The sequence below is a fragment of the Hipposideros armiger genome, unplaced genomic scaffold (genome assembly GCF_001890085.2).
Source record: "Hipposideros armiger isolate ML-2016 unplaced genomic scaffold, ASM189008v1 scaffold_164, whole genome shotgun sequence".
Lineage (NCBI taxonomy): Eukaryota > Metazoa > Chordata > Mammalia > Chiroptera > Hipposideridae > Hipposideros > Hipposideros armiger.
In genome coordinates this window covers 1,874,133-1,886,053 of record NW_017731514.1, presented here as the reverse complement: position 1 = coordinate 1,886,053, position 11,921 = coordinate 1,874,133, and the positions used below count along the sequence as shown (strand labels likewise).

Genomic DNA, 11,921 nt, shown 5'->3' with positions numbered 1-11,921 from the left:
CCGAGGGCTGGGCGCCGGGCGCGCGGGAGCCGCCCCCCGGCCGCGCCGGGTGGATGCGGAGCCGCGCCGGGTGCATGGATTGTGCTCGGGCGCCGGGCTCGGGCTCCGGGCCATGGCGCCGCCGCCGCCCGCGCTGCCCGCGCTGTTGCTCCTGGCTGCAGCCGCCGCCCTGCCGGTGTTGGGGCTTCGAGCGGCCGCCTGGGAGCTGCGCGTGCCCGGCGGGACCCGCGCCTTCGCCCTCGGGCCCGGCTGGACCTACGCTCTGGACGCCGCGCGCACCCCCCGGGCCCTGCGGGAGCTTCTGGACGTGAGCCGCGACGGGCGGCTGGGGGCGCGACGGCGCGGGCCGGGTGCGGGGCTCCGGGGCTGCGCGCGCCTGGAGGGACGCCCGCTGCCGCTGCAAGTCCGTCTGGCGGCCCGTGGCGCCCCGACATCGCTGAGCCTCCGCCTGCGGGCGAGCGCGCACGGTCCCGGTTGCCGCACCGGGCTCCGGCAACGACGGGCCCCCAGTGCGGAGCTGCGCGCGCGGGCTGTGCTCACGGTGCCCGGGCCCGGCGCGGCCCTCTGCTTCCCAGCCCCTGGCGGTGGCGGCGGCGGCGGGGCCGCGCTGCACTCGGCGCTGGCGGCCCTGACCACGTTCCCAGCCTGCAGCTGCTCGCCGCTGCCCGGGTCCCGCTGCCCACGCCGCCCAGTCTGCCTACCGCCCGGAGGCTCGGCTCGCCTGCGCCTGCTGTGTGCCCTGCGGCGCGCGGCCGGAGCCGTCCGGGTGGAGCTGGAGCTGGAGGCGGCCGCGGGGACGCCCTCCCCGTCGCTGTCACGGTCGCAGTCGCTGCCAAGCCTACCCCAGACGGCGATCTCGGCGGGGGCGGCGCGTCGGGCCCGGCGGGGCGCTGGCGGCGGCGCTAGCCCGCAGTTCCCGCTGCCCAGCTACCAGGTGTCGGTGCCCGAGAACGAGCCGGCGGGCACCGAGGTCATCGAGCTGCGCGCCCACGACCCAGACGAGGGCGAAGCGGGGCGCCTGAGCTACCAGATGGAGGCGCTGTTTGACGAGCGCTCCAACGGCTTCTTCCTCATCGACACCGCCACGGGAGCGGTGAGCACGGCCCGCCCGCTAGACCGCGAGACCAAGGACACGCACGTGCTCAAGGTGAGCGCGGTGGACCACGGCTCGCCGCGGCGCTCGGCCGCCACCTACCTCACGGTCACGGTCAGTGACACCAACGACCACAGCCCCGTCTTCGAGCAGTCCGAGTACCGCGAGCGCGTGCGCGAGAACCTCGAGTTGGGCTACGAGGTGCTGACCATCCGCGCCACCGACGGCGACGCGCCCTCCAACGCCAACATGCGATACCGCCTGCTGGAGGGGGCCGGGGGCGTCTTTGAGATTGACGCGCGCTCTGGCGTGGTGCGCACACGGGCGCCGGTGGACCGGGAGGAGGCGACGGCGTACCAGCTGCTGGTGGAGGCCAACGACCAGGGCCGCAACCCGGGCCCGCTCAGTGCCACGGCCACCGTGCGCATCGTGGTGGAGGACGAGAACGACAACTACCCTCAGTTCAGTGAGAAGCGCTATGTGGTTCAGGTGCCCGAGGACGTGGCTGTGAACACGCCTGTGCTGCGCGTGCAGGCCACAGATCGGGACCAGGGCCAGAACGCGGCCATACACTACAGCATCGTCAGCGGGAACCTGAAGGGGCAGTTCTACCTGCATTCGCTGAGCGGGAGCTTGGACGTGATCAACCCGCTGGACTTCGAGGCCATTCGGGAGTACACGCTGCGCATCAAGGCCCAGGACGGGGGCCGGCCTCCTCTCATCAATTCGTCCGGGCTGGTCTCCGTGCAGGTGCTGGACGTGAACGACAACGCCCCCATCTTCGTGAGCAGCCCCTTCCAGGCAGCGGTGCTGGAGAATGTGCCTCTGGGGCACTCGGTGCTGCATATTCAGGCCGTGGATGCAGACGCGGGTGACAATTCGCGGCTGCGCTATCGCCTGGTGGACACAGCTTTGGCCTCCGCAGGGGGTGGCGGTGCTGGGTCCCAGGATGCCGCCTGGGCGGGGAACTTCCCTTTCCAGATCCACAACAGCTCGGGCTGGATCACCGTGTGCGCGGAGCTGGACCGCGAGGAGGTGGAGCACTACAGCTTCGGGGTGGAGGCCGTGGACCACGGCTCGCCGCCCATGAGCTCCTCGGCCAGCGTGTCCATCACGGTGTTGGACGTCAACGACAACGACCCCATGTTCACGCAGCCCGTGTACGAGCTGCGCCTGAACGAGGACGCGGCGGTGGGGAGCAGCGTGCTGACCCTGCGGGCCCGTGACCGCGATGCCAACAGCGTGATCACCTACCAGCTCACTGGAGGCAACACCCGGAACCGCTTCGCCCTCAGCAGCCAGAGCGGCGGCGGCCTCATCACCCTGGCGCTGCCTCTGGACTACAAGCAGGAGCGGCAGTACGTGTTGGCGGTGACCGCGTCGGACGGCACGCGCTCGCACACCGCGCAGGTCTTCATCAACGTCACCGACGCCAACACCCACCGGCCCGTCTTCCAGAGCTCCCACTACACGGTGAGTGTCAGTGAGGACCGGCCGGTGGGCACCTCCATTGCTACCATCGGTGCCACCGACGAGGACACGGGCGAGAACGCGCGAATCACCTACGTGCTGGAGGACCCCGTGCCCCAGTTCCGCATTGACCCAGATACGGGCACCGTGTACACCATGACGGAGCTGGACTATGAGGACCAGGCCGCCTACACGCTGGCTATCACAGCTCGGGACAACGGCATCCCGCAGAAGTCTGACACCACCTCCCTGGAGATCCTCATCCTTGATGCCAATGACAACGCACCCCGGTTCCTGCGGGATTTCTACCAGGGTTCCGTCTTTGAGGACGCTCCACCGTCAACCAGCGTCCTCCAGGTCTCTGCCACCGATCGAGACTCGGGCCCCAATGGCCGCCTGCTCTACACTTTCCAGGGTGGGGATGACGGCGATGGGGACTTCTACATTGAGCCCACGTCCGGTGTGATTCGCACCCAGCGCCGGCTGGATCGGGAGAACGTGGCCGTGTACAACCTTCGGGCCCTGGCTGTGGACCGGGGAAGCCCAACGCCTCTTAGCGCCTCAGTGGACGTCCAGGTGACCGTCTTGGACATTAATGACAACCCGCCGGTGTTTGAGAGGGACGAGCTGGAGCTGTTTGTGGAGGAGAACAGCCCAGTGGGGTCCGTGGTGGCGAGAATTAGTGCCAATGACCCCGATGAAGGCCCCAACGCCCAGATCATGTACCAGATCGTGGAAGGCAACGTGCCCGAGGTCTTCCAGCTGGACCTGCTGAGCGGGGACCTGCGTGCCCTGGTCGAGCTGGACTTTGAGGTCCGGCGGGAGTACGTGCTGGTGGTGCAGGCCACATCGGCCCCGCTGGTGAGCCGGGCCACGGTGCACATCCGCCTCCTGGACCAGAATGACAACCCGCCCGTGCTGCCGGACTTCCAGATCCTCTTCAACAACTACGTCACCAACAAGTCCAACAGCTTCCCCACCGGCGTGATTGGCCGCATCCCCGCCCATGACCCCGACCTCTCGGATAGCCTCAACTACACCTTCCTGCAGGGTAACGAGCTGCAGCTGCTGCTGTTGGACCCCATCACCGGCGAGCTGCAGCTCAGCCGGGACCTGGACAACAACCGGCCGCTGGAGGCGCTCATGGAGGTGTCTGTTTCCGGTGAGTGGCCGCTGCTGGGGCTCCCGCTGGGCCACCTGGGGAGCTGCGGGGACCTGCTAGGGGCCTGCCCAGCGTGCCAGGACGCATTCGGGCAGGGCCCGGGCAACACTTTGGAGATTTCTGGCCTCTGGTTGGATGGCTGGATGCTGCGAGCTGGGGGTGTGCTCCCCACCCCGGCCAAGGCCAAGGGAGTGGGAGGGTACAGCACTGCTTCCCTCAGCATTTTTGCTGGGAGCAGGCCTGGGCTTCTTCAGGTTCAAGACCAGGGCTTCTTGGCGCTTTCCTCAGCGGGCTGTGGTTCCTGAGTTGTGCTATTAAAACCTGGTCTCCAGGGTTATCTGAGTCATCTGGTTGGCTTGGTGATGCTATGCAGTCAGCCACACACCTGTCTGGAAAGATTAGAGGTCACTCGCCCATCCCATGTGCCAATTAGTTCCCGGGTGGGACCGTTGGAAATTGCTGGATGGGTCCCTGAGTCACCCTGTAATACAGCTGGAGTCACTGCCCTTGGTGTCTCTTGTCTGTCTCCTCCAGATAAAGCAATCGGGTTATGTGTGCTCTGTGTGGGAGCGCTTTGAAAAGCGTAGTGGCGTTTGATCTTGGCTTCTGCTCCTGGACATGGGCTTCCCGTTGGGGTGTTACTTAGAGGCCTGCCCAGGTCGCTGGTGCAGCCAGTGTGGGAACCCACCTGGCCTGCCCTGGGCTGGAGGTGAGCAGAGAGGGAGAAAGCCTCAGCTCAGGCGGCCCAACGCTTGGCAGCAAAGAGTTGGTGCCCGCCCGTGTGCCAGACAGGGCCGGCGGGCCTGGGGAGAGGAGGACAAAGGGCGGGGGTGGATTTGGGAGACATGGAAGACAGAAGGATTTGGCAGGGGCATGGGGGTGGTGGGGAACAATAAAGGGACCCCCAGCGGCTCCTCAAGCGGGTCTGCCTGTGGATGTGATAGGCTGGTGCGGGTGAATTAATTCTGAGACCAAACTACCACCAAGACAGGCTCCCATCTGTGGGCCGTTTGAGTCACTGAGTTGTTTAAACAGTAAATTCTTCGGACACGGTATCACCGCGGGAGCCCTGGGAGAATTTAAAAAGTTTATTTCCTGACTTGTTTTGTTTCCACGGTTGGCTATAATTCTTTATATACTAAGGGTGGGCAGCAAACAGGTTTCAGTTTGCTTATAAGATCTGGACCTTCCCGTTCTGTTTGGAAGGGAGGCGTTACCTTCAGCACAGCTTTTAGTAGCACCGTCTGTCTGTGGGTGACTGTTTTAGGGTTTGTGAGGTTGTGAATGTGGGCAGAGAATATGGAATAGCCCCTTAGGGAGAAATGTTAACCAGGGTAGTGGATAGCCTGAGCAGTGACAATAAAAAAGAGGATCTCTTTCCTGAATGTCCATTTGCATTTTCTTATTTTTTACCTGCTAGATAAAGCAGAGTCGGGGACTGTAGCCCATATAAACGTGCCTTGGCAGTTTCATAGCGTTTTGATTTTGCGTGAGACGTGGTGCTTTCGTGGCAACAGGTGCATGCTGGGATCAGGGACGTGTTGTTTGTCTGGAGTGTCAGAAACGTGGGCCCCCCTGCGTCCGCCGGAGAACAGGGTTTAGGATGTATGTCGTCCAGAAGAGGTCAGCTGCTGAGGGCCGGCTGCCTCGCCTGCCTGCTGGGCCCACAGCCTGGACCACAGTCACAGGTGGGCTGGGGACTCTGTGCTCTGTGTTGATGCCAGTGACCCAGTTCTGGGCTCTGAATCCTATGCGACACACCTCCTGTAATCAGGCATCGGGGGCTCATGTGTCAACCCTCCAGGTAATAATGATGACCTTTTACTGGGTATCAAGCAGGTTTCTATAGTCTTGTACTTACACTGTCACTTAATCCTCTGGTTACTGGGAGGTGAGTGGTTTTCAGCTGCTGCCCATTTTACAGATGAAGAAACTGAGGCTCAAAGGTGTTAAGTAACTTTCTCAGCGTTACACAGCCAGGGAGAAGGGGTGCCAAGTGTCAAACCTTGATCCAGACCAAACAAGCCTGCCCCTCACACTTAGCTGAGAGAAAGAGTTTCAGAAATTAGTTGCTAAGTTGAATTGTGTCTGTGCCGAATTCTTACTCTGGTTTAAAGCAGGCACCTTTGGGTGCCATGTAACCCTCAGAGCATTTGACAACGATGTCATGCTCTGAAGAAGCAAATCACTGTAAACTAAAAAATCTGTAATTCCAAACAGGAAAGCACTGTGTAGAAGGAAAACACAACGAAACAAGAAGATCAGCCCCTGAATGAACCAGGGTCAGATTCTTAGGTTTTATTATAGAACAATGGGGAGGGCTGCTGTTTCAAACTCATACACTGTTTTCAATGAACTGTTATTGGCTTCCTCCATTTACAGCCATACCCTAAAGCCTCTAATGCATTATTACCGCCCTGGAGGCGCTGCAGGGGACCGGCCCAGATTAGGTTTTGTGGGAGCCTCGCCCAGACGGCTGCTGGGAAGGTGCACCCGGGGGCGGTGCCTGGAGTGCACTTGCTGGGAGGGGAAGGGGGGGCGGAGGGCTGGGGGGAGGGCCTCAGCACAGTCATTCCCACGGGTGTTGATGACTTTACGTAGCCTACCAAGGGAAAAACACACTGCTTGAAAAATTTTGAAATCTGAATATAGGCAAATTCAGGTGACATTTTTGGGTGACATCCAGCTGTACGAGATGTTTATTTTCCACGCGACGGCTTTAGAAGGAGATTTAAAATTCTGTGCGAGGGACTTTTTATTACGAATGTTTATAAAAGCTGCGTCTGCATTTGTCAGCAGTTGGCTAATGACTACTGGGTCTCCCGAGCATTGACTGCTCTCTGGAGTCTTTCGAGATGTTGGTCTTTTGGTGACATTGACGTTTTTCATCCAGCTTGAACGTGTGCGTGCCTGTGGGTTTGGAGCCTGAAGCCGTGCGCTGAGGAACATGGCACTTGGTAGAAAATGGCCCGTGTTTGTGGGTGCTGCAGATCTACCGATGTGGGAGATGCAGCATTTGTGGGGTGAAAATGATTGGTCACCGAGTCGTTCAGACATGTCAGAAAATACTGAAACGGTGAAATAGGCCTGAGTAACCTTTTTGCCGTTTACTTTGGTGGAGAGAACATGGTCTAATGTCGTTCAGGCTTGATAAAGTTTTAGAAAGGATTTGCCTAGTTAAATACAGGATATCGTAGGGACGTTTAAATAGGTGATTGCAAACAAGAAAATAGGCGGTGGCCGTTGTCCCAGGCACCAACTGGGTGCACGGCGTTATGTGCCTTATGTTTGTTTCTGAATTTCGCGGCTTAAACCACTGTATTTGTTGAGCTGGATTCTCTAGCTGCGTAAGGATTAGATGCTTTGGCTGCTAGTTAACCATCTAAGGGCTTCCATAACTCTGGAAATCGTCACTTGCTAACATACTTTCAGAAACACTGGCTCAGAAGCAAAGGAGTGTTTTCTGTTCATTGAACACCTACTGTGTGCCAAGCCTACTATGTGCCAGGCCCCGGAGAGCTGGTGTGGCCCCGTCCCCCCGGAGTTTGGGTGAAGACAGACATGGATAAACGCGTCCTTGGCAGGGGGAACCTGGAGAGGCTGGCTAGGGGTCTGGTAGTCGGTTAGGGGAGGTTCGGGGTCGAGATCGGGGAGGTGTCTGGGCTGCTGTTGGGAAGAGGGCTCCAGGCAGTAAGCACGGAGGGCCGGGCTTGGCCCGGCTCAGCAGCCAGAGAGCGTGGGTGGACAGAGGGGGCGTTTGCGAGGTTAGATGGTCAGATGTGGAGGGCACATTGGGGTCAGTCCGCCCACTGCTCCACGTGCGGGAACCCCCCAGGCACTGCCTGGCCCAGCACTGCACGTTCTCCTCAGCGGCCTCACGAGGTGGGAGTTTCCGTCATTGTTTCCAGCTTATCAAGGGGTGAGCCAGAGCACTGGCAGCCCTGCGCTTTGAACCTGGGACAGGTTCCTGAGCCGTGTTCTCTCAGGCTGTGCTTTCCAGAATAAGCTGACCCTTGGACTGTGAGGATGCTGGCGGAGGAGGTGAGTTTTCTGAGCCAAGGGCCTTGCAGGGGGTCAGCTCTGGGGCGAGACCATGAGACCACTTTTGGACCCCATGCGGCTGGGGCACCTTTCAGATTGCCATGGAGACAGTGTGCAGATCTGGGCTGGGGACACCCGCTGGGGTCACCGCCAGAGGTGGTCAGCAAGGCTGTGGGGCTGACCGAGAGGACAGTCACAGCGGGGGTGGTCAGTGGCCCCTCTGTAGGGGTGTGAGGGCAGCAGGGCTCAGGATGTGAATGATGGAGATGGGGCTCAGGCACAGCCCCCAGGAGCCTTGGCCTGAGTGGCCCGTCAGGCAGGCTGGACCTGCATGAGGCTGGAGCAGGCGAGACCTGGGGGCCGAGGGAGAGTGAGGGTCCTGAAGGGGGTCACCAGCTGGGAAGCCCGAGGACAGAGTTGTGAGCTGGGTTAGACGAGGCCCTTGGTAACCTTCATGAGAGCTAGAGCGGTAGGGGGCTTGGGAGCCCCCATGAGGAGCAGAGGGCAGGAATGAGGCCTGGGTGCCTGAGGCTCAGAGGCAAGGCCGGATGGCCGTGGGGACATGGTGGCCTGGGCTGAGTTGAGGGCCAAGACGAGTTAACCAGTTAATGTGCACAACCATCCCGGCCTGTCCTCGACTCTACGTGCTTGTGCAGGTGTGGGCACTGGCGCCTTTCGGGATCACTGGGCATGGGGGACAAGTGTCACTCGCAACTGAGAGCCTGTGTGGACAGAACTGCAGGACGGGGGGCAGGGACAGTAGCTGCTGCTGCTTGCTGAGTCCCAGGACCTGTGATAGAGAAACAGCAGGGTCAGGGAGGATGAGCAGGCCAAGGCCACCGGTGACCTGGACCCCGGAGGGTCAGGTGCGCCATCTCAGCACTGGCTTCCTGGTGACCTGAGGTCTCCATCTGGCCCCACCTACCAACTAAGGTGACAAGCAGACTAAAGCCCAGGAAAAGTCACAGGCACCCGAGCCCCTCGGAGAAGGGGTGGTGCTGAGATCCCACCTGGGAAAGCGACTGGCATTGTCGGTGAGCCCAGAATTCCGTGCAGGCCCCCGTGGCACAGTTGAAAGCCCGCTTGGGTCAGGGCCGACTCGCACACCGCCCGTGGGGACGCCCAAGAACAGAAGCGTAAGGAACCGGGCAGGTGGGACGGTGGGTGCTGGGCCCCAGCAGCAGCGCCCGCGCCCGGGGGCATGTCGTGTGGCTGCACTCGGATGCAGGCAGAAGTAGGTTTTATCATGCAGGGCAGAGCGTGTGGAAAAGTCTCCTCAATTTGGCATGATTCGTTGGGGGAAATCGTTTTCTGTTTTTTCTTCTTGTCCTGTGACCTGAGCATGTAGGTTCAAATGAAAGCCCTAGAATGAAATTCCTGCATATGGGGGTGCGGTGTAGTCAATAGCTTCCTTGCTTTCTGCATTTTGTTTGGGAAGGGTAACCGGGTGACCTGAGGAAATACCCGGGCTGTAGTAGTCAGTGGGACCTCCGTTGTGGTACGACCAGAGCACCCCCTCTACTCTCCCCTGTGGGCCTGGGGCCTGGCACACAGTAGGTGCTCTGCCAATATCTGTGGATTATTTATGGAACCAGCAAGAGGGATGCTGGGGGGTGCACCTGCCAAGGCCACAGGTGGCTGCACAGCCCTCACTTGGGGGGCCGGGGGTACAGTGCAGGAGACAGGACAGCCCCCCACCAGCCGCCACTGTGAGTCCCTCCTGTGCGTCGCTGGGGGGTTTGGCCCCGGGTGAAAGGAATAGGCATTTTTCAGGAAAACCCCAATGGCTGATTCTCGTGCTTTTGCTTTAGGTGAGAACTGGTGGACACCTGGGTGATCGGCTACCCTTTTTGGGTGTGAACATTCTCAAACTGAGAAAACCCAACTGCAGCTTTTTATCATTTTAATCACTCTGTGGGTGTCCTCCTGAGGTCCTGGATAGAGGCCACGGTTCTTTCTTAAAAACACAGACACACACACACACACACTCACACACTCACACACACACACTCACACACTCACACACACACACACACACACACACACACACTCACACACACCTATTATACATACACACGTACACAGACACATACATGTACATACATGCACACATGCACTATTTAGCCAGCTACTCTTCAGGCAAACTATGTAGAATAGCCTTTCCCTCCAGCCACCCCCACGCACCATCGTAACCTCCCCAGTCGTGGAAGGGAGCACGAGGCCCACACAGTGGCTCCCTCAGCACTGGGGCCCTGTGCAGAGTATACTGAGGACCCTGGTGCCATCCTGCAGCCCTGAGCTCACAAGGTTGTCAAACGGTCATCAGGATGTCAGTAGGTGAAGTGTCTGGCAAGCCATCGACAGTAGCTGTTGGGACAGGCTTTGTGGTTCCTTTCCCATGTTCTTCTCCATGAGGCGCTGTCAGTGAAAGTGATGTTAGGTGACAGGGTGAATTTTAAGCCGGTGTCCTGTTCCCACTCATCTTTGGCGACGCAGGAAACTGAGGTGGAGAAAACACAGCCCCCTACGTCATTGTGTAGAAAGTGCTGGAGGTGAGACCAGAGTTTGAATCCTCCAGGCCAAGTCTGGCCAAGTCCTAAGTCCGTGCGGCCACCCCCAGGGTCAGCCTTTCAGGCCTCGTTCGTAATAGCCCTGGGAGTTGATGGGACGGGTTTGCTGTGTCGGATTATTGGATCGTTACTGACACCCCCATCCCGCGTGTGCACACTCACACGCGCACGCACACACATTCACACACACACTCACAGGTGGGACACTCTGGGTAGTGTGCTCCTGTTTTGAGGGGCTTAGCTATTGCCCTGGAGTGCTGTTATAACAAGGGGAGGACGTACATGGCCCGGTGGAGGGGGGTTTCTGGCCTGGTCGGGGGGCCCTGCTGGCTTTTCAAGTCTCACCACCCCCTTGTCTGTCTCCTCACTGGGCACTTCCAGCCTGAGTCTGGAGCTGGCATGGTGGGCCTGCCAGGGGAGGGGGCAGCGTGGCGTTCATCGCCTCTGCTTACGGCACAGGCCTGGGAGGGTACCTGTGAGGAGCAGTGCAGAGGGCGGGGGCCTCGGGGTGGTGGGTCCCCTCCCCTTTCTGCTCTTATCCCAGCCCTGTAAGGATCAGGCAGCAGCTTGGGGCAGAGTACTGACTCCCTCATGACGGCTGTCTCGGTGCCTCAGTTTCCCCACCGGTGCAGGCTAACAAGTATCTTCTACAGGGGTGGGGGTGGGGCTGCACTGGGGACCCTGCACCCGCGGGCGTGGCGGGAGGGGCCGGCCTTCTCTGCCCGTTCCCCCTTTCCCTTCTGCTACTGGTTGAGCAGTCTGTGAGGGGTCCTCTCCCCTGGCTAGAGGAGGCCTGTCCTGCTCTGTGTCTGTCCTTCCCTCCTTTCCCCCCGGCTTCCAGCGTGCCAGGACAGCGGGGCTGCCTGTCGGCTTCAAGGGGTCAGCAGGGGCCTCAGGCAGCCAGGACTATCTCCCTGGACAGAGGGCCCTTGGGGCAGCGACCGCAGTCCTGACCTGGGAGGCAGAGGCCATAGGACTGGCGGGAAGTTGGGATGACACTGTTTTGAAAGAGGTTGGGTTTGGGACTTGTGAGTGAGTGCCTGTGAGAACTTGAGGGGGACAGAGTGTGGTCCAGCAGTGGGTGGCCTCGGGGCGCCCTTCTACTGGTAGGTGAATGGGCCTTGCGTGGTGATCTGCTCTCAGGTACCGAGGGGTGCGTGAGTCCAGCCGGGCCCCTGAGCAGTTTTGGACTGGCCTGGGTGGCTCTGAGACGCTGAGCCCCAACCCCTGGCCCACCTGGCTTACTGGCCTGCCCCTCACCTGTCTTCCGGCTGTGTTTCTGTGAGAATATGGGAACTTCGGGTCTCTCCGTGCCTTGTGCTGGCTCTGGGGAGCTGGGGGGTGTCAGACACCCCTCTGAGCCACGCCCCTTCCTGGCAGAGCACCATCTTGCTCCTCTGGTCTTGCCCTGTGCCCTGGGGCTTCATGGTCAGGTGGTCAGTGTCTGACCTCTACAGCCCTGCGAGGGCCGCAGTGGATGAGCCTGGCCTCAGAGCTGGATGGCGCATTGCGAGTGGTCATCTAAGAGTGCTGTCACCACACTGCCCTGGTTTGTGTGTCTCCTAGGCCCCAGGCACGTGCCCAG

General features: G+C 60.3%; 1 protein-coding gene across 1 annotated transcript in view; it reads left to right on the top strand.

Annotated features, from left to right (window-relative positions):
• Positions 1-97: 97 nt before the first annotated feature.
• The window catches only part of CELSR1 (cadherin EGF LAG seven-pass G-type receptor 1), a 158,034-nt gene continuing 146,210 nt past the window's right edge, over positions 98-11,921 (top strand). Inside the window, exon 1 of the mRNA XM_019651685.1 lies at positions 98-3,725. Within this exon, the coding sequence (XP_019507230.1) occupies positions 113-3,725 (3,613 nt within the window). The 5' untranslated portion in view covers positions 98-112. The remainder of the gene's footprint in view (positions 3,726-11,921) is intronic.